The sequence below is a fragment of the Puntigrus tetrazona genome, unplaced genomic scaffold, assembly GCF_018831695.1.
Source record: "Puntigrus tetrazona isolate hp1 unplaced genomic scaffold, ASM1883169v1 S000000300, whole genome shotgun sequence".
NCBI classification, from domain to species: domain Eukaryota; kingdom Metazoa; phylum Chordata; class Actinopteri; order Cypriniformes; family Cyprinidae; genus Puntigrus; species Puntigrus tetrazona.
The window spans coordinates 110,001-133,046 of NW_025047960.1; the positions used below are offsets into that span (position 1 = coordinate 110,001).

A 23,046-nucleotide genomic window follows, 5' to 3' on the forward strand; every position below is an offset into this window, starting at 1 on the left:
CTAGATGCATGACTCAAATGGCTTATAAAGCCTTCTCCTATTCAGCAGCATGTGGGCCGATCAGCCTGTGATGGGTGTGGCCAGGTGTTCCACGCTGGTTGGTGGCGCTGATTGTCCTTTGGGGACGCTTGTCATAATACCTACCTTGTACTTACCCTTGTGTTCATTTCAAGTTCCAGTTGTCTCCTGTGTCTTCCAGTCAGTGTCTGCTCCAGTGATGTGTGGTCCTCCAATCTCCTTGTCCTGCTCCTGGAATCCTAGAACCCTGTTGAGAGATGAATGAAGTCAAGATTCTGCCAGTCTCAGTTATATCATTTTACACACTGTATACTCACCTCTGATTCCATGATCTCCAGTTTCATTCTCTGCTGTGTCAAAATAAAATCATTGTTATTTTACCTTGGTTGTCCCGTCCACTTCTGTTACAGTTACTTCTTCCTCCATTTTAGAGAGTATCACAATACATATGCACACTTTCAACTAAGCATAAACAAAACTTACTACATTCATGCGTGCGCTGCCCCCCCAAAATTGCTTAAGTCAAATACATTAAAGCATGCATATGCTTTCTCTCCAAAATGGTGGAAGACTCAGGAGAGAAGAAAGGTTTTTCAGATGCGTACACTCAGAAAACCGTAACTTAACAAATTTAGTTTATAACGCATGATTTTAGTGTGATAAACATGACAATTACAATAAAAACGGAACTGGGTTAATCTTTAGATTTCCTTGGTTGTTAGATACAACCAGGTGGTGCTAGAGATGTTTGACAGCTAAATTCATCTTCTAGAAGAGCTAAAACAAATTATTTCTAAGAGATTCCTAGAGCTGAATCTAAAGAAGATTATGAGATGAGAGTCTGACTGATGATATAATAAGACTCTCATGAAGTGTTTCTCTGAGTCTCGTGTCACAGCAGGATCTGCTCAAGTCTGATCTGTTCTTCTAGATGTGTGTTACCTGCAGGAACTGGATGTGATCCTGTGTGTGTGAAAGCTGCTCCAGCTCAGCGTCTCTTCTCCTCAGATCATTGATCTCCTGCTCCAGTCGCTCCAGTCGTCCTTCAGCTCGACTCACTGCTTGCTTTTCCTGATCTCTGATCAGTCGTATCATCTCAGAGCGCTCTTCTCTCAATGGAGCGGATGATCTCAGTAAAGATCTTCTCACTGTCCTCCACTGCTGTCTGTGCAGAGCGCTGTTAGACACACAGTGATTCAGTGAGTCTGAACCGAGACTGAGACAAATTTATATTCTTATCCAGACTTACCTTATGAGACTCAACAGCCTCTCTCAGCTGCTGGACATCTTTCTCTCTTTGCTGGATTCTCTGCTGGAAAATCTTCTGCATCTCCTGGAGGGCAGATAGTTAATAGTCATTGTCACAGAAAACTACTGAAACTAATTCCTCATGTGAACAGATTAATCCAGTAAAAGTGGAGCTAATAACTAATGGCTGTAGGTTCAAACTCCAGAAGGATCAGCTTTTTCACATCTCAAATGTAGAATTTTAGAAATATTGGGACGTTTTTAAATTTGAATAAAATAAAAAACTAAAAGAATTTTGCATGAGTCAAAATGTTATTTACAATAGAACATGTAAAAAATAACAAATGTGGGCAACACAACCCCTGGACACAGAATCTGGTTTTAGGGACATGGAATGTCACCTCTCTGGGGGGGAAGGAGCATGAGTTGCTGCGGAGCTAGAGAGGTACTGGCTAGAGATAGTCAGGTTCACCTCCACACGCAGCTTGGTTCGCATTGCTAGCAGTAAGTCAGACTTGTTCCCAGTGCATATTGGATTCCGACAGGGCTGCCCTTGGTCATCAGTCCTGTTCATTATTTTTATGGACAGGATTTCTAGGCGCAGCCGTGATTTGGCGACCACAGGATATCGTCTCTGCTTTTTGCTGATGATGTTGTCCTGTTGGTTGCATCTGGTCAAGACCTACAGTGTTCACTGGGGCGGTTTTCAGCTGAGTGTGAAGTGGCTGGGATGAGAATCAGCACCTCTAAGTCTGAGGCCATGGTTCTCAGTCAGAAAAGGGTGACTTGCCCCCTTCAGGTTGGTTTGAAGTTCCTGCCTCAGGTGGAGGAGTTTAAGTATCTTGGGGTCTTGTTCACAAGTGAGGGGAGGATGGAACGAGAGATCGACAGACAGATCGTTGCAGCTTCTTCAGTAATGTGGTCTCTGTACCGGTCTGTCATGGTGAAGAAGGTTTACCGGTCGATCTTCGTTCCTACTCTCACCTATGGTTATGAGCTTTGGGTCATGACCGAAAGGATGAGATCCCGGATACAAGCGGCCGAAATGACTTTCCTCCATAGGGTCGCTGGGCGCTACCTTAGAGATAGGGTGAGGAGTTCAGTCACCTGGGAGTAGACCTGCTGCTCCTCCACATCGAGAGAGGCCAGTGGAGGTGGATCGGGCATCTGTTCCGGATGCCTCCTGGACACCTCCCAATAGAGATGTTCTGGACATGTCCCACCGGGAGGAGGCCCTGGGAAGACCTAGGACACGCTGGAGACGACTGGCCTGGGAGCGCCTCAATGTGGAATTTAGTGGATAAAAGTGTACAATTTCTCACTTTAAGCATTTGTTATGTTTTCTATATTTTATTGTGAGTGAAATTCTGGCTCATGTAATTCAAAGGTCTTTTAGTTTTCATTTTAATTAAATTTTCAAAATGTCCCAACATTTGGGTTAAATTGGGTTGTAAAAGTGAAACTGACACAGATGTAGAACGTCACACTGACAGTGTTTCTGTATTCTTGGTAATTACAATTGAAAGGTTAGCTGAGTAAATTATGTTATTTTTGTTTTCTTTGTGCAAGATTTCTGGAGCTGGATTGTTTCAGTTCTGTTGCTGTCTATGGAGGCTCAGATAGCTTTCTGATTTTATCACAAATATCTTAATTTGTGTTTCAAAGATGAAAGAAGGTCCTATGGGTTTGGAACAACATGAGGTGAGTAATTAATGACAGAATTTGGAGTGAACTAACCCTTTAACAGAGGGTTGGATGATTATAGTACTATAGTATTATAGTATAGAGTATTAACTTGATATTTAATTTTAAATACCTGTTTCTCTGTCTTCTGTTCTCCAGCTGATACAGTGTCATGGTTTTATGTTCATCCATCACACAAAGCACACATATACACTTCTGATCAGTGCGACAGAAAATTTCGAGTAGCTTCTGATGTTTCTGGCAGATCATCTCCTGCAGTCGTCCAGTGGCTTGGTCACTTTGTGTTTCTTTCCTTTAAAGAAACTCTCATGTTGTTGAAGGTGATTCTGACAGTAAGAGTTCAGACACACCAGACAGGACTTGACGGCTCTGTATTTTCTTCCAGTACAGACGTCACACTGAACATCTCCAGCTCCGGGGTCACAGTCATCAGAGAGTTTGGTCTTCTTCAGTTTCTCCACCACTTCAGCCAGCATGGTGTTTGTAGATAAAGCAGGTCTTGTGCTGAAGGTCTGTCTGCACTGAGGACAGCTGTAGACTCTCTTCTGATCCTCTTGATCCCAGCAGTCTGTAATACAGCTCTTACAGTAACTGTGTCCACAGGAAGTAGTCACTGGATCCTTCAGGAGATCCAGACACACCGGACACATGAAATCATCCTGAGAAACTCTTGGTTCTGCCATTTTACTGCAAGAAAACAGAGACACAAACACACAAGCGCTCGAATACACTTCAGTTAATCTTTCCCTGAAATCAGATTTTTCCTGTTTCCTGGTTTGAGTCACTTCAATAAGACAGGTGTGTCTGTACAGGTTTATCATTCCTGCTTCTTAGAAGTTTTTCTCTCTCTCTCACACACACACACACACATACATGGGATTTACAGGGACTATCCAAAGGTATAATGGTTTCTCTGCTGTACAAACTGTTTAACCCTACACCTTAACCTACCCAGCACATAAAACATTTAGCTTTTATATATTTAAAGTAAAATAATACGCTTTTAAAAACCATTTTGGTTTTAGAAGAACACACCTCATAAACAAATGTGTGTCCTCATAGTAGGGCTGTCTAAATGTCTGAAATGCTAACCATGAATGTTGTACTTAAATAATATCCATATTTGAAATGTATTTTACATTTAAAAGGTATAATTTCAGTTGTTAAAGTGTAAAAAAAGTTTGTTTTGTCTTGGGGCCACAAGAGGGTGCATTGAGCAAAATAATACAGAATGCACATTTATACAAAGCAGTAAAATAACATGACTATCTGTAAAAAAAGTATAACAGAAACAAAGTTGCTTAAATAGCTGCAAATAAATCAACATCATGTATGTATAACATGTGGAAAGCCAATCTCATCGAGTAGTTTTTCATTTACAAACATGTAATGCAGTGGGATATGGAAAGACCTGCCATAAAGGTCTCAAGACATCCTTTTTAAATGTTATTGTACAAACATTTAACATCTGTCCAAACATGTGAAGCACATTTATTTATATAGCACTTTTAACAATAAAGATTGTGTCAAAGCACTGAACAGTATCACACAGAAGAATAGAGTGCCAATAATGACAAGATTAAACACTCAATTTTCAATTAAAGAGAAGCTGTACCACGCACTGGACAAGTATTATTAGACTACTGAGAAGAATCAGAATCGGAGCTTCATTGCCAGGTATGTCTACACATACAAGAAATTTGTGTTAGAGAGAGAAATGACAAGATTGTAACAATAATTAAAAGGATAAGTAATCAGAAAATAACGATATGCAAAAGATATAAAAGGTTAAAAAATACACAATATACAGAGCAGAGTCAAGTTGTGTGCTTCCTAATCGGTGGGCATTTTTAAACTTCAGTTGAGTTTTTAAGCTGCATTACCTGAAGACCAGCCCTAAACCGAACCCAGAGAGGATTAGAACAGATCAGGAAAAACATCCACACAGGGCTGGCTTCACTGTGATAATCACTGTGATGATAGATTTGAATGATCAGATACACTTGTGCTGAGGGGTAGGTTTTTGTATAGTGGTGACGTGTTTGAAAACATAAAAAAATTAAATGCATCTTTGTCTTGAGAACTGAATCGAAGGTTGAGCAAAATGAGAAATCAGTTTTAATTAGCAATTAAGAAAAAACTGTAACACAAATTATTAACAAACTGTAACCTGTAATTCTGATGTTAACAGAGCAGGGAATGGCCACTGGATCCTTCAGGAGATCATTTTACTTGTTTTTTTAATGTTTAATAAAGTAATCACGTATTCTTATTGTCACTTGTCATAATGATTTTGCTTATTTTAAACGTAACTATTTATACTTTACTTTGTTTATACTTATTCATTTTACTCCTAGTTACTAATTGTAGAGCATATCTTTAAAAAAGTTCAGTTTATTTATAAAATGCATTTAAAAATAAGTGCACTAATAGCAGCAAAATAGTAAAACTACTCTTACTCTTAGTGTAGGACCAGCCACTTCAAAGTCAGTTTCCCCTCAATTTTAGCCGGGTTACTGGTACCTGAGGGACGAATTTATCTTTGAATCTAATGTCTCTGGCGGGGGAATTAGGGGTAAGTAGATGAGAAAAATAATAAGGAGCTAAAGCATTTAATGATTTATATACCAGTAATAAAATATTTGAACTCAATTCTAAAACTAATCGAAAGCCAATGAAGGGATAAAAGTGGGGCTAAGGGAATCAAATGTACCTTTCAGAAGTCTTGCTCCAGCAAGATTACAATAATCCGGCGAGAGTAATAAGGGCATGAATAGCAGTCTCCAAGGAACACTTGAGAAGACAAGATTTGATTTTAGACAGAAAACAGAGAAAACTGAGTGAAAACTGGACCCAGTGGCCGTGCTAATCTGCTTGTCAACTTTGAGGCAACTATCTACAAACACACTTAAAGTAATGTTACTAAGGAAGAGAAACTAATTGAGAGTTCCAAGGTCTAGGTGATTTCTAAAGGGTTAAAAACAATGACTTCTGTTTTGACTTTTACATCCACAAGGCTCTTAGGATGTCTGGAGAGCTCTTATTTGATCTAGACGTATAGATTTGCATGTCATTAGCATAACAATGAAACGAGACATCATGATTCCTAAAAATGGACCCTCAAGGGAGAAGATAGGAGAAAAGAGGACAGGGCTAAAACAGAGCCTTGAGGCACACCACAGGATATATTACGAGGAGAAGAAAAGAAAAGTCCTGTTTTTACAGAAAATGTTTATTGGTTAAAAAAAAAAAGATTTAAATCAACTTAAAACCATCCTCATCCCTATATAGCACTCCAGTGGAGAAATAAGGATAGCATGATCGACAATAACAAAAGCAGAGGATAGGTCTCATAAATTTGCCATATAGATATCATTAAGAACTCTTGCACTGAACGGCTTCAGTGCTGTGTACGGATTTGAACCCTGACTGAAACCTCTCAAAAATCTGGTAGTCATTCAAGAAAGTCTAGAGCTGTAAAAGCACATTTTTTCCAATATATTGGACAGAAATGGCAAAATAGAGATAAGAGAAAGAGAGAGAGACAGGCATCAAGTGATGGTTTCTTTAGTACAAATGGAACAGTGGCCTTTTTCAGATTAGAAGGTGCTGCTCCTTCAAGCAAAGATTTATTTAATAGCCACACTAACTCCAGGACTCGACAGTGTCAAATAACTGTCTCAAATAGTGAGGATGTATAGTGTCATGTGAACTAAAAGAGGGTTTGAGTTAAGCATCACTTTCTTTACAGAATGCAGAGAAACAGACTACTAGAGAAATCCTCATAAAGTGTCAAGAAAGGGTGGTAAAGAGAATCTACAGGCTTTGATTAAACACAACTGATTACAGAAAAATAATGTTTAGGTTATGGTGGTGTTTATCGATTTAGAAAAATAGGAAACCTTAGCTTTTTAGGAGCATTCTTATATGACGATACAGTGTTCAGCTTTCTGTGGGAAATCTTCAACAGATCACTGAAGCTCCACCATCATTCCTGTACCCAAGAACCCTATATGAGAATTAATTATACACATTTATTCTGATACACGTTATCTCAATGACAGAAGTTCAGCTGCAGTATTGATGTCTTGAAGAGACTCTAACATCTCACTCTTACTGATTTATCATGCAGCTCAAAGCATTATGGGTAGAATCTCTCATCAGTCCATTCTGATTCATCAACACAGTTTGACTGATGATCCAGAACAAACCCCAAACCCAAGACAGAGCGTCTGAGTGAATGTGGTCTGGACTGTGTGGATGAGGTTCATTGTGTCAGAGACGCTGTAGAAGGACAGAGTTCCTGCTCCGTGATCCACAAACACTCCTACTCTCCTGCTGATGGACTTCACAGAGATCCGTGCATGTGTTATTGTGTATGAATGAGTAACTAGAGGAAGAGCAGTATAAACTCCAGGACTGATCATTACATCCAAACACACACTCATCACCCCGTCCCTTCCTGCTGATGCTTTTATACGACACTGATATATCAGCACTATTCCCACTCCACTCAATCTCCCAGTAACAGCGTCCACACACACTCTCTCTACACAACACCTGAGAAAACACATCAAATCTTTCTGGATGATCAGGATACGGCTGCTCTGTGTCAGTGTTAGTAATCACTCTGTTGTTCTCAGACAGAAGGAGGTGTTTATTCACTGTGTTCAGATCCAGAGTGAGCTGATGGGAATCTGATGGAGATAAAACACATCAGATCAGGAATTATGAATCTGTTTGATCTTTTCATGAACTCTTGATGTTCAGTGTATAATCAGTGCTTCAGTACAGATGAGCAGATATCTGTGCTAACCATCATTTACATCATCAGTAATAAAACTCTTTCACCTTCTACAGAAGTACATGAACTGCTTGTTTTCTTACTGACTTACATTGTAGGAAATCTTTTCTGGTTCTGGGAACAATGCTGGTGAATGTCACTGTGGAAATCAACAGAAATGATTAGAGTTATTCTCATGATCCTGCATCATTCCTAAGACATTTCTAACATGATGTTCTCCATGATATGAGATGATGATGGACTGGTTTCTGAGAGCAGATCAATTTCCAGGACTTTACCTCTGTCTGAGATCTTTTTCAGTTCCTCTTTACAGAAATCCTCCAGTTTGTCTCTCAGCTGAAGGACAGACTCTCTCAGATCATCAGAAGAGAGGAGAGACCTGAAGAGGTCATCATTGATGTCTGTAGATTCAGGAGGAGCTGAGAGAGACTGGAAACTCTACGGAAAACAGAAATCAAACTCATCAGCTCCACGCTTCACCCAATAACCTGCTCCAACACCAGATTTGTGCTGCTCTCGTTGACTCGACTGATGTTTATTAATCTCATTGTAGGGTTGAATAGATTTGTTTAGGAGAAGATTTACTAATTCTACAGATTCTACTGAGGTTTTACCTCTCGAATCACCCTTTTCTGTCAAAGATACTAGAAAAGGTTGTATACTCACAACATCCATCATATCTATCTGACCGCTATCAGTTTGCAGCAGTAAATGAGGAGGTATCATATCATATAACTTTCACAATGACTGAAATACCACAACATACTAATTTATTGAGATGCACCTGTATTTCTCACTTTAGAGTAGATAGAGACACTGAAACATGAAACTGAGACCCTCATGAAGTGTTTCTCTGAGTCTCGTGTTACAGCAGGATCTGCTCAAGTCCACTCTGATCTGTTCTTCTAGATGTGTGTTACCTGCAGGAACTGGATGTGATCCTGTGTGTGTGAAAGCTGCTCCAGCTCAGCGTCTCTTCTCCTCAGATCATTGATCTCCTGCTCCAGTCGCTCCAGTCGTCCTTCAGCTCGACTCACTGCTTGCTTTTCCTGATCTCTGATCAGTCGTATCATCTCAGAGCGTCTTCTCTCAATGGAGCAGATGATCTCAGTAAAGATCTTCTCACTGTCCTCCACTGCTGTCTGTGCAGAGCGCTGTTAAACACACAGTGATTCAGTGAGTCTGAACTGAGACCGAGACAAACTTCTCTTCTTCTCCAGACTCACCTTATGAGACTCCACAGCCTCTCTCAGCTGCTGGAGATCTTTCTCTCTCTGCTGGATTCTCTGCTGGAGCGTCTTCTGAGTCTCCTTCATCTGATTCTGCAGGACAAACATGATAGTGAATCTCACAGAAAACTACTGACTCTAAATCATCATGAGAACAGATGAATCCAGGAAAGGTGGAGCTGATAACTAATAGCTGTAGGTTCAAACTCCAGAAATGCAGAAAATAATTTAAAGCAGTTTAACATAAACTCCAGAAATACTCAGTTTCAATCATTGTATGTTAATTGTAATATGTTAGTAGATGAAGACCTGTTTAACACCACAAGAGAACGTATAGCAAAAGTGAAACTGAAACAGAAAAGAAGAGCGTCACGCTGACAGTGTTTCTGTTCAATTAAGCAGCAAAGAAAATAAAAAGAGTATTGGATCACTGCACTATTAACTTGATCTCTAGTGTTAAATACCTGTTTCTCTGTCCTCTGGTCTGCTGCTGATACAATGTCATGGTTTTTATGTTCAATAATCGTACACATCATACATATACACTTCTGATCAGTGCGACAGAAAACCTCAAGGATCTTCTCATGTTTCTGGCAGATCATCTCCTGCAGTCGTCCAGTGGCTTCGGTCACTTTGTGTTTCTTTCCTTTAAAGAAACTCTCATGTTGTTGAAGGTGATTCTGACAGTAAGAGTTCAGACACACCAGACAGGACTTGACGGCTCTGTATTTTCTTCCAGTACAGACGTCACACTGAACATCTCCAGCTCCGGCGTAACAGTCATCAGAGAGTTTGGTCTTCTTCAGTTTCTCCACCACTTCAGCCAGCATGGTGTTTGTAGATAAAGCAGGTCTTGGACTGAAGGTCTGTCTGCACTGAGGACAGCTGTAGACTCTCTTCTGATCCTCTTGATCCCAGCAGTCTGTAATACAGCTCTTACAGTAACTGTGTCCACAGGAAGTAGTCACTGGATCCTTCAGGAGATCCAGACACACCGGACACATGAAATCATCCTGAGAAACACTGGGTTCTGCCATTTTACTGCAAGAAAACAGAGACACAAACACACAACCGCTTGAATACACTTCAGTTTCTCTTTCACCAGAATCACGTGATTCCTGTTTCCTGGTTCTGTGTTTGAGTCACGGCAGTAAAACAGCTTTATCTGTGAGTCTGCAAGACAGGATTCTCATTTGTGTTCCTGTGAAGTCTCTCTCTCTCTCTCTCTCTCTCTCTCTGTCTCTCTCACACACACACACACACACACACACTGGTTTTTGGTTTACAGGCACTATCCATGGGAGATTATTTTTCCCTCTTAAAAACCATTTTATACCATTTACCATTTTAGAAGAATACAGGAAGGGTAAACTTCACAAACCATGTCCTCGTTGTAAAACCTATTTCACACAAATTTGTGTCAAAATAACTGAAAAACTAACTTTGAAGTTTGTACTTAAATATGATTAATATTTGACATTTATTTGAATTTAAAAGCTAGTGTGAAATTTTTTTGCTTCTCTCCTGAAGCCACAAGAGGGTGCATCAAGCAAAAATATTACTCATACAGTCTGTAAAAAGTGCTCGGTTAAAATTGTTTATAATTTAAATACATTACGGTGTTAAAATAGCTTTATAAAACAGTATCAATGTATGTGTACATACTTTAATATAAAACGCTGAAAGCCAATCACACAGAGTATTTAAAAACATGAGATGCAATGAGACTGGAAAAAACCTGCCATAAAGTCTCAAGAAGTGTTTCTTTAAAAGATGAATGTATATTAATTGTACACGTCTCTTGTACATGAAAGTGCGGATGCAGCTCTAGAAAATGTTATAGATATGCGTTCTGTGAAAGGTTTTAGTTTTGTTGTAAAACAACATCTTCTCCGGATCAATGTTCTCTTTTTCTGCCGTATTTTGAACTAAAGCAGCTTTCTCATAAACACACAAGACGTTTTTGTGATTCTGTTTCAGTAAGAACAGGCTAAACTGAATGGAGACCAGTTGCATTCATCATCTTTAATATTGACTGAGGAATATGATTACCTGATGAAGCAGCAATTGGGAAATAAGATATCATCAAGTCCCAGGAGATCCTGCTGTCGACTACAACTCAATATGACTCTGATTAAAATGGACCTACATGTTTACTCTCATCAGAGTATTAGCTCAGTATTAGTAAACTGGGAACCATTAGGGAACCATCAAATTAAAACAGTCTACTTTTACTGTAAATAGAAGTAGTTGACATGTATTACTAAAGGAAGTGTGCAGGAACACGTGACGGTTTATTCAAACACTTTAATAACTTTTTAAATGAACGCACAGGCTTACAATAACAATAGAAATTAAACACGAAACAAGCCTCCAAAACAAAGAAATAGACAAATTATGAATTCGATGCAATAGTGTTTAAAATGTAAAAGAATAGTTGTGTAAAATATGGCTATTCCTCTGACAGGTTATTAATTGTACTTTTCAGAATAGATACTAAACAAAAATCAAAATAATACTGATGAAAAGGGTATATAAAAAAAGACTGTTAAGGGATATCAGGGCATATAAGCAGTTTCAGCACTAGTTTCAACCTAGATGATGAAGAATAGTGTGAGAAACATTATACAAAAGCAGCAAATGTTTCAGAGTAGTATGCTTACATTAATTCAGCTGCCTTTCAAACAAAAGTGATAACCGTTCTTTTTACAAAGGCTTTCTATAAAGCTTCATTAGTAGTAAACAATACTCCGTTTCCCTGTTGAGACGATTTCATAACTGATGAACTTAACATATTGGACAAAACTGAATCAACACTGAGCTGTTTTTAACTGAAAAAATATATTTTTGGAATTAACACTGGAAAGTAACTGAAGTTTACTTTTCTTGGCCATGCAGCCTTTCTCTCTGGTTTTATTACGAATGTATATTATATGGTTTGCAGAACATTACGATCCAAAATTGCTCTTTAAAGCATTAAAATAACTACATTAAACGTTAGTCACTGGATTAAAAATTAAAATACATAAAGAAAATGACTATTTTTAACTGCTATAAGAAACATGTTGAACTTAGTTATTAGTTGAGTTATCTATTACAATACTCCCTTTACAATACTGGTATCAGAAAACACACTTATATGTAGGTCTAAAATTCTACAAAAGACAAAATGAATGTCCAACAGTGTATTTTTAATCTGTTTTTCAATTAATGCACTATTTTTCAATTGCGAAGGCTTCTTCCACTTCAAAATGGATTTGTTTGACTTTTATGACTTTCAAACCTTTTCAGATACTTTGTGGAAGTACTCCTACCCCTTATTTTTTCACATTTTGTTATGTTGCTGCCTTATGTTAAACTGCTTTAAACACCATTCTGAGAAGACTGGCAGATGATTGCCAAATTGCTGATAAGCAAAGCCTGTTGCATCAAACAAAAAGATAAGATTCTTCAGCTAAATATTTAGTTGCATTAGTCAATGCAATGTACTTATCTCAGTTATTTATTTTGTGACAAATAAGTTTTTGTTTTCTCAGAATGGTGTAGATTATTGTGGGGAAAAATCATTTAAAGCAGTTTAACATAAACTGTCAAAATAATGAAGGGGTATGAATACTTTCACTCAATCTACATATAAACTATCTACATATAAAATATTGGTCACAGATTATTGGTTACTTTCTAAATAGTAAAAGTATAGCACATCCACTAATAATTAAACATAAATATTTTTTTTACATATACAAATATGTTAGAAATTATGCTTTGCGAAATAAATGACAACTTTCTGCTCATGCACACTTTTCAAACCAATGCATTGCATCATTAGATGTTTAAGCTAATGCACCGATACTTGTCCTTTCCTTAAACATCTCACTGTTACTGATTTATCGTGCATCTCAAAGCATTATGAGTAGAATTTCTCGTCAGTGTACTCTGATTCATCAACACAGTTTCACTAGTGATCCAGAACAAACCCCAAACCCAAGACAGAGCGTCTGAGTGAATGTGGTCTGGACTGTGTGGATGAGGTTCATTGTGTCAGAGACGCTGTAGAAGGACAGAGTTCCTGCTCCGTGATCCACAAACACTCCTACTCTCCTGATGATGGGCTTCACAGAGAGATCAGTCCATGTGGTATTGTGTCTGAATGAGTACTTAGAGGAAGAGCAGTACAAACACCAGGACTGATCATTAGATCCAAACACACACTCATCACCCCGTCCTTTTCTGCTGATGCTTTTATACGACACTGATATAAACACATATAACATATAAATTTCCTTTAGAGATTTCCAGAGCTGAAATACATCTGTAAGCAGCATCTCTTTCAAAAGAAGATAATCAGATGAGAGTCTGACTAATGATATAATAAGACCCTCATGAAGTGTTTCTCTGAGTCTCGTGTTACAGCAGGATCTGCTCAAGTCCACTCTGATCTGTTCTTCTAGATGTGTGTTACCTGCAGGAACTGGATGTGATCCTGTGTGTGTGAAAGCTGCTCCAGCTCAGCGTCTCTTCTCCTCAGATCATTGATCTCCTGCTCCAGTCGCTCCAGTCGTCCTTCAGCTCGACTCACTGCTTGCTTTTCCTGATCTCTGATCAGTCGTATCATCTCAGAGCGGATTCTCTCTAGTAGAGCGGTTGATCTCAGTAAAGATCTTCTCACTGTCCTCCACTGCTGTCTGTGCAGAGCGCTGTTAAACACACAGTGATTCAGTGAGTCTGAACTGAGACCGAGACAAACTAACAGATTCTCCAGACTCACCTTATGAGACTCCACAGCCTCTCTCAGCTGCTGGAGATCTTTCTCTCTCTGCTGGATTCTCTGCTGGAGTCTCCTTCATCTGATTCTGCAGGACAAACATGATAGTAAATCTCACAGCAGACATTTTGGTTAAGGAGGGAACAAGGACATTGTGTCGAGTGTATGACACTAGAGGTCACGCTTGGGAGCTCAATCATCTCTGACATCTTTGAGAAAAGGCCAATAAAATTGGGTTTGCAGAATTTTCACGTGCTGGACATCTCAACCCTCCACAATTCGGAGTTGTGGCAAGAAAGGCGTCCATAATAAAACTCACCATAATAAATATACACATGGGGCTGTGAAAAGAGCCACTACATGTGGAAGACTAATCCAATATGAGAGTTCATACGAGAGAAATTTCCCCGTGATGGAACTGATGTTCAGAACTCTATTAGAGACTGGTTTCATTTGTAACTTGTAAAATCTAGCGAATGCATCAGGTGTCATGCCCCTGGTAGAATTAGCCCTCACTGTCAATGGTCAGGGTAGACCTCTGGCCTGATAAGCTGTTAGGATCGCATCCACAATCCAGTGGGAAATCCTTTGTTTGGAGACAACACTCCCCTTTTGCTGTCCTCCAAAGCAGATACAGAGCTGTTCAGAATGTCTGAAACTCTGGGTGCGATCTAGATATGTGTGTCCCACTGGGCACAACAGAGACAGGTCAGGATCCCCTTACCTCCTGGTCCCTAAAAGGAGTAGTGGGAACCTTGGGTACATATCCAGGCAGATATCTCAGGATAATGTGAGAGTCCAGCAGCCTGTGCCATTACCTTCATAGCCAGTAGGGCAGAGCCCAGATCCTGCAGTATCTCTGAGTTTAGCCCACCCCCCTTTAGTTCTTTCAAAGCTTTGGCCTGCTGGATCTGCACGATGGCCATAGCGTGTGAGGCAGACGCAGCTTGGACGAACTTACACACCCATGGCCTCGCCAGCTGCCAAGCTTTGAAGGCAAAGATGCAGTGCATTCGGTCTCCCGACCTGGAGGACCTCCATGTGCCACCTAGCTGGACCCCCAGAGGACATACAAGCCTGTATGCCATGTTCTGGCTGAAAAAGAATCCTTCCACAACTTCAGTGCACTTCCGGGAAGAAAGGCACTGGGGCAGAATGCTGCTCAGCTTCGCACCCCAGAAACCAATTGCCTAGCCGAGAGTGCTCTGGGCATGGTGAAGGAGACCAAGGCAAGCACGGCCGCCATTTCTGCATCAACCTTGGACTGAGGCTCAGGTGCATGCTCAGCAACGGTCTCTTGCTTCTGATGGCTCAAACCTGCCATTCGGATCAACAAATGGAATTGCTCGCTATTTTACAAAGACAGTCGCAGTCTGAAACCCTGTCCCATAATGTTTTTGAACAATTTTGGACACAGAAGGCCACCAAATTTGAATTAAATATTCAATAGAGATATTTATAAAATAACTATGGTGGATAACTCGAAATAAGGGTTTAGATTTCACCATGCGAGCAGAGATGTCTCATATTACAGTCTGTCATCGTGATCGTGGATGACAACATCACAAATCAACACTGTTCATGTATCACATGGTACAACTGAATTAATGTACATTTAACCAGTTTAATATGAAGAGACGGTGAAATGTAGACCTTCGTTTGCATTTTTGACCTACATTGTACAAGACACAAGAACAGTCCCCTCTTTAGGTTTGTGCATTAGCATGGACTAACTAACATTAATGTCTCTACTTTTAACATTCTGCTTTCTGACTGAAAATATTGTTGAAGAGCGGGAATAGTGTAATCAAGCTCCTTTTGAATGAAGGATTGTTTTGATGAAAGTTTATGGTGTATTTTCAGCAAACAGTGAATCATCTTCTTGCAGCTGCTTTTTATTTCTGCTGCAGAATTACGTGTAAATGCTGTAAGCTGTTAATACGGGTGCCAATATAAACACATATAAAGGACACACATAGTGTCAAGTTTTAAATACCTGTTTCTCTGTCCTCTGGTCTGCAGCTGATACAGTGTCGTGGTTTTTATGTTCACCCATCCTACACAGCCCACATATACACTTCTGATCAGTGCGACAGAAAACCTCAAGGATCTTCTGATGTTTCTGGCAGATCATCTCCTGCAGTTGTCCAGTGGCTTCGGTCAGATTGTGTTTCTTTCCAACTCTCATGTTGCTCGAGGTGATTCTGACAGTAAGAGTTCAGACACACCAGACAGGACTTGACAGCTCTGTATTTTCTTCCAGTACAGACGTCACACTCCACGTCTCCAGGTGCAGCAGGAACAGCAGCTTTTAGTTTGGTCTTCTTCAGTGTCTCCACCACTTCAGCCAGCATGGTGTTTCTAGCTAAAGCAGGTCTTGGACTGAAGGTCTGTCTGCACTGAGGACAGCTGTAGACTCTCTTCTGATCCTCTTGATCCCAGCAGTCTGTAATACAGCTCTTACAGTAACTGTGTCCACAGGAAGTAGTCACTGGATCCTTCAGGAGATCCAGACACACTGCACACAAGAACTCATCCTGAGAAATTCTGGCTTCTGCCATTTTACACGGAGCGACAGACACTCAACAGCTCTGCTTCAGTTTCTCTTTCCCTGAACTGGAAGTATTTCCTGCTTTTGTGTTTGAGTAACGTTACTAAAAAAGGCTCCTTCCTCATCTCTCTCTCTCTCTCTCTCACACACACACACACACACACACACGGCGCATGCTCAACTGCATATTCTAGGCAAAACCTTGCTGTGCTGCTCCCACTTCATTCTCACAATTAAATAAGATTTTTAAGATGCATGTTAAAACAAATAAACAAATAAATAAAATTAAATATATAAATAACCACTGGTACAGCTGAAAATGCAAATTAAGTGTACAAGCCATGAGATGTGGCATTAATACAAGTTTAACTTAACTTTAATGAGCTAATAAATGTTATGTAATTATTGTTCATGTTAACATTATAGTTCAATAATGTAGTTTTAAAATGAGTTAATTTACTAGTAACAATCTGAGTGTGAACAACATATTTTTACTGTGTTATTTTTGGTAGGAACTATTTTGGTTAGTTCATGCTACAGCTCGTAATTTAGCTACCAAACACAGAAAAAGCCTGTTTCTTCAGAATTAGGACAATATAATTACACAAAATTGACAAAAAAGGCAAATATTTTTTTGCAAACTTGTGTGTTTAGTATGTGAGTAATGGAAGTGAAATAAAACGATTAAATGTTTTTTATCTCGATGTGGCACGGCCGAGTTTACATTTGAAATAAAAAACCTGAGTGCGCAAAAGACGGCACATGAGAACAACAGGTCTCCTCAGTTGACAACAAATTGCTTCATCCGCCCGGATCAGGAGAAGTGCTTTGATTTCATTTGCATGATATTTTTTTATTTCTGTAAACGTTGCAGAGTTCACACACAGCAGAATTGAAGCAATTTACTGGTAATGTTAGAACTTCTCATTCTGGTAAATTGCCAGAACGAATTTACAGGGATTTTTACCGGGAAGGGCCTGTTCACGCATGATCTCTTTCCAGCAATTTACCGTAAATTTTTCCAGAAAAGTCAGTATATGTGAAAGGGCCGCGAGCACTTTGTCTGACAGAAGAGTTGGCTTTTCTGGGGAGTTAATTCTTGGTAAAATATACAAAAACTTTATACTCTAATTATACATACCTTTTTAATACCATTGTTTTTAAAATAGTAACGGTTAGCCTACTGTTGTCTACGAGTTACCATGACAACCGGGGCCATCAGCTGCTTACTCTCCTGTAACACGTAAACTAACGCAAAAAATAAACTTAGTGACTTAGTGATTAGCATGACGCTGGGTCAGCTTGCGCGTCGCATTTCTTTTAAGAATGCAAAAACAAACCTTTGGAGCGTTACTAGAAAGTACAGAAAATGCTCTAAAAGATCAAGTCAAGTATACCCAGGCCTTCAGAACGCCTGAAGGATCGCTTCAAACTGAGAGCAGGTTTGAGCAAAGAGACACAAAAATGAATGTAAACCCAAATGCATTATATAGCCACGTCCGTAACGCATGTTTCCCTCATCTAAAACATTAAACGGGTTTATAAACAGATATTTCCTGATGTCTAGCCTCTATTTTTAAGGGTTTCGAAAATTATAGAGAGATGGGGATGAATGCATTTTATGAGAATTTAGGCAATATTCCAGGCTTTGACTGTAAATGTATGTAATAGTGTTAGTACTCCTAATTTATAGTTTCATCGTTTTGGCTAAATCGTGGCCATGTTTTATTCATTAGTTTCTTGTTTAATAATGGGAAAGAAATAGGACAGAGAAGTTGATGGTCTTAAGAAGCAAGTTCAAGGAAGCCGGAAGTCGTCGAAGCTGCTCTTGATAGCGACGTTAACAAAGCGGTCTGGACTGAGAGCTCAGTGGAGGTCTGCTGCATTTACATGAAAATATTCAGACCATTTAGGCACGAAAAGCACTTGAAACATCTTCTTCTTCTTCTTGTTTAATGGCAAATAACTTCTTAAGCGCCACCTACTGTAGTGGAAGTCAACTGATTGTAATCTGGTGTATAATTGGTCAATTAAGTGCTATTAAGAAAATTAAGTTTGATGTTCAAAATTTAAAGTATAATAAAGCGAGGTGTCAGCAAATTTGGTAAACCATATTAGGGATTAGATTTGTGTTCTGCAAGAATCCCATCCAAGTGCAAACACGTAAAAAATCCTAATGGCTTCTTTCTATGGCAGTGCTGATTCACCCCAAAGAACCGCTCAAGAACCATAGAGCTCCTCAAGAGGTTCTTTACACGCGATTGGTGCACCGTAACCTCTCTAAAGAACCGCTGAAGAACCTTTTTTTAGAAGAGACAGTATTAGAGAAGACGTGTCGCTCATCAGAGCCCTCTGGTGCTTCTCTAATTCACTGCATGATCTGAGAGAAAAATACAAAAATACACGTCCTACCGCCATAAATTGACAAACCTTTAAAAGCTGGTTTCCACCATACCATAAAAAATTATTTATAATATTTTTTTTTAACAATCGTGCTTTCGTTTGCCATTCTGAGTTTTTATCTCAAAACGTAGACATGCTTTCACAGTTCTGTTTTTTTATATTTTATTTTATTTTTTTAATTCTGGGAAAATATTTCCCAATTTTGAGTGTAAATCTTCCGATTGTATTTATCCGACAATTCTGAATATTTCTCACAATTTATGTGAAATATAAACTTGTGAACAGAAGTCAGAACTGTGAGATTAAAAAAGGCATTTACACTATTTTTCAGGCATAAAGTGTGTATTCTGAATGGCTTTTAGCTTTTATACATATATTTTAATTGAATTAAATGTGAAGTCACGTTATCGCGTACACTTGATAGTTTTTGGTGCTTTTAAACATTACTATTAGATTTATTTAGTATATTAATTTTAGTGCACCTAAGTAATTTAAACTTAATGTTATCTGGATGCTAAGAGTTATGTTATCATTGATGTGAAATATGATTACAGGTTTTTTTTCATGCTTTATTTTCTGTAACAGTGAAGCAGTGGTTGTGAAATATGAGCAATGAAAGTATTTCTTAATTGATTGATTAATTAAGTGACTAAGTGATTCATTTGCATACCAGAAATGAATAAAAAATTTTAAATAGCAAAATAGCAAATTTGGTCTATTTTCATGGCAAAAGCGGGTAAAGGGGAATTTTTGGTCATGATAGGTTTGGGTGAACTGTTCAGTGCTGGTGCAGATACCTGTGAACTGAACCGAGTCTATGAAATGAATCGATGGCCATCAGCATCTCAAGCAGGTAGAACTAAACCCTTAAAGAGTAATCCATGAGCAGATCCTGCAGAGAAGAACAGACAGCACTGAACATCTGACTAACTCCAGATCAATGACTCGTGAGCACTTAACCGAACACACGACTCAACTGAATCATTCTCAGCGAATCAACGACACAGTTCATCCGTTTGTGTTGTTCTGCTATTTATACATTGACCATCTTTCTATACAGACTAGTACAATCCGATAAAAAATGAATTCCCATTTAACATTTTGATTCGCAGCTCGTCGTTTTCAATTAAGTTGATTTTTCACTAGTGAACGTTAAACTGGTTACCTCGTGTTCGTGGGTTTGGGTTGGGTGGCTTCATCGTGGACCACGGGAATAGAAATAGTGTTATTTCATTTGTTAGTCTCATACTCTTGAATGAATCTCGTCAAATAGCGAGCAAACAGCGTCGTGTAAACGTGACCGAAGACGCGAAAAGCGAAGAACAAACAAACCGATTCAACTGAGCGAGTCATCTGGAGCCGCTCCGATTGGTTCGAACTCGTGACGGTTCAAGCGATTCACTTCCAAAAAAACAAACAAACAAACAACAACAACAAATACAGATAAAATGCCGATAAAAGGGACTTAAAGGCTAATCTTTTTTAATTTATTAAACTACATAAAACCTTTAAACCATTATCACAGTATAGTTATGAAAATACAACAGAAAAAGCAAGATACAAATATACGTAAGAGGACACATAGGATGAATATAAAGATGTTTTAGGATTAACATAGTTTTAGGATGGACAGGAATAAAGCTTTGAATTAAAAAAAAAAACTGGTATGTTTAAAGAAAATAATCTTTTGTTCCCTTGAGTTTGCCTGCTCACAGAGAAAAACACCGGAGAAGTCTGTGAACAGAGTCTCACTGTAGTTCTGTACAGTAAGTGTTTTATTCGGCATCGTGTCAATATATCAGCAGCCCAGACGCTCTCACACGTACTGATTTAACTGTGTTTCCTGACACTGAGCGAACACAGAGGAACATTCAGAGAGAGACAGGGGGAAAGTCCAGGGGAAATTAAAAGGACAATTTAAAGGCTGAACGTATGTCAAGAAAACACGGCCGCTCGTATATAACACACTCCTCACACACACACACACTCCTCACACACACACACACAGGGAGTCTGCTTGAACTCTGACTGACTGGGGCAAGTTGTCACACTTTACACTGAACTGGAAACTTCTCAGGCCTGGTTTAAAACAGAGAAAAAGAATTAAAATATGAGTAAATATATATGTATGTGTGTGTGTGTGTGTGTGTGTGTGTGTGTGTGTGTGTGTGTGTGTGTGTGTGTGTGTGTGTGTGTGTGTGTGTGTGTGTGTGTGTGTGTGTGTGTGTGTGTGTGTGTGTGTGTGTGTGTGTGTGTGTGTGTGTGTGTGTGTGTGTGTGTGTGTGTGTGTGTGTGTGTGTGTGTGTGTGTGTGTGTGTGTGTGTGTGTGTGTGTGTGTGTGTGTGTGTGTGTGTGTGTGTGTGTGTGTGTGTGTGTGTGTGTGTGTGTGTGTGTGTGTGTGTGTGTGTGTGTGTGTGTGTGTGTGTGTGTGTGTGTGTGTGTGTGTGTGTGTGTGTGTGTGTGTGTGTGTGTGTGTGTGTGTGTGTGTGTGTGTGTGTGTGTGTGTGTGTGTGTGTGTGTGTGTGTGTGTGTGTGTGTGTGTGTGTGTGTGTGTGTGTGTGTGTGTGTGTGTGTGTGTGTGTGTGTGTGTGTGTGTGTGTGTGTGTGTGTGTGTGTGTGTGTGTGTGTGTGTGTGTGTGTGTGTGTGTGTGTGTGTGTGTGTGTGTGTGTGTGTGTGTGTGTGTGTGTGTGTGTGTGTGTGTGTGTGTGTGTGTGTGTGTGTGTGTGTGTGTGTGTGTGTGTGTGTGTGTGTGTGTGTGTGTGTGTGTGTGTGTGTGTGTGTGTGTGTGTGTGTGTGTGTGTGTGTGTGTGTGTGTGTGTGTGTGTGTGTGTGTGTGTGTGTGTGTGTGTGTGTGTGTGTGTGTGTATGTGTGTGTGTGTATATTGCAATATTGCACATTTCAGAATAAATAAAAGTTAAAGAAAATAAACAACCAAATAAATATTGTTTCCATAATACATGATAAAATAAATAAATTAAAAACAAATAAGCAAGGGAAAAGTAGTTATTATTATTATTATTATTATTATTATTATTATTATTATTATTATTATTATTATGTATCATACTAATATTATTATATCATATTATTAGAATATTATATTTAAGAAAAAGTAGCAAGTAGACTTACATAAAGCCAACAAACTAAAAATCAACATTTTCTGAATAAATAAAAATAAATATAGTTTACTAAATAAAGAAATTAAAGACAAACTGAATTAGATTATTATTATTATTATTATTATTATTATTATTATTATTATTATTATTATTATTATTAATATTATATTTTAGAATATTATATTTAAGAAAAAGTAGCAAGTAGACCTACATAAAGCCAATAAACTAAAAATCAGCATTTTTTGAATAAATAAAATAATTTTAAATAATTTTTACATTTTAAATAAAGACAAACAGACAAAGCTCCTGTCATTAAAAGGCTGGCTTTTCACCAAAATAAATATAAGTGCTTATGCAGAACGAAAAAACCAAAAATAATGTATTTCATAATCCATTGACACATTAATTACAGTATAAATACATAAAAATACAGTAGCGTGGCATTAAAAACACTTATTATAACAAGTATAGTGTGCTTTATTATTGTTCAAACCAGACATTATATTACAGTTTCAGACGACAGACAAAAAAAATTTGCATATCACTTTTTTTAAATGATGAAACATGGAAAAGACTTCTAGAGAAAACCAACTTTTAAACAAAACCCACTGAAAATTCTCTGCTAGCCCCGGCGTGAAACACAGGAAGACGTTCCTTTCAGCCCGTTTGCATGAGGTTAGTTAGTTCTTCCCAAAGCGGCCTAATTCCTGACTTTAAATCAATTAAAAGTTCTCCAGCCATCGCCTTCAGATCAGTGGAGTCTCGGAGTCTTCCGGAGGCGCTTGTGTACTTGTTTGTTCCTGAAGTAGGTCACTGGAGCATCAATGCTGCATTAATGCGCTAAAAATTAGGCTCATCAGACCCAGCAGACGTTTTTAATTAAAGAGGAAACAAACATCAAGGCATCGGGCCCAATTAAAAGATCAGCACAAACAGAATAACGATAGAGGATTGAACACAGAGATTAGTGGAAGGAGGCTGAGAGACTGCAGATAATCAGCTTTAGAGAGGAGCCACCGACCGGCCGGCCGCTCACACCGACATCTACTGACCACGAACCGGAGAAGTGGGTCATGTGAAGGGGAAGGCTTGCTTAACCGGCTGACAGAGGAAATAAAGCCACTGTGACCCCAGGACCTCATCAGAGAAAGTGTTCTTCAGGAGCGCTAGGTGGCGCTGAGAACCCGTGCATCCACGAGCTGT

The 23,046-nt window shown here is 38.9% G+C and overlaps 1 protein-coding gene and 2 pseudogenes across 1 annotated transcript; all 3 read right to left on the bottom strand.

The window, feature by feature from the left end:
* LOC122333610 overlaps positions 1 to 3,732 on the bottom strand; it is a 4,415-nt pseudogene extending 683 nt beyond the window's left edge.
* A 2,190-nt stretch (positions 3,733 to 5,922) lies between these two features.
* LOC122333609 (tripartite motif-containing protein 16-like) lies at positions 5,923 to 10,115 on the bottom strand. The gene is given in 7 exon segments (XM_043231304.1): positions 5,923 to 7,320; positions 7,322 to 7,667; positions 7,866 to 7,913; positions 8,053 to 8,212; positions 8,695 to 8,928; positions 9,001 to 9,096; positions 9,468 to 10,115. Coding segments are annotated over 7 exon segments (1,629 nt in total). The 5' UTR covers positions 10,041 to 10,115; the 3' UTR covers positions 5,923 to 7,148.
* A 1,223-nt stretch (positions 10,116 to 11,338) lies between these two features.
* On the bottom strand, positions 11,339 to 16,330 carry LOC122333611 (annotated as a pseudogene).
* Between the last annotated feature and the right edge of the window lie 6,716 nt (positions 16,331 to 23,046).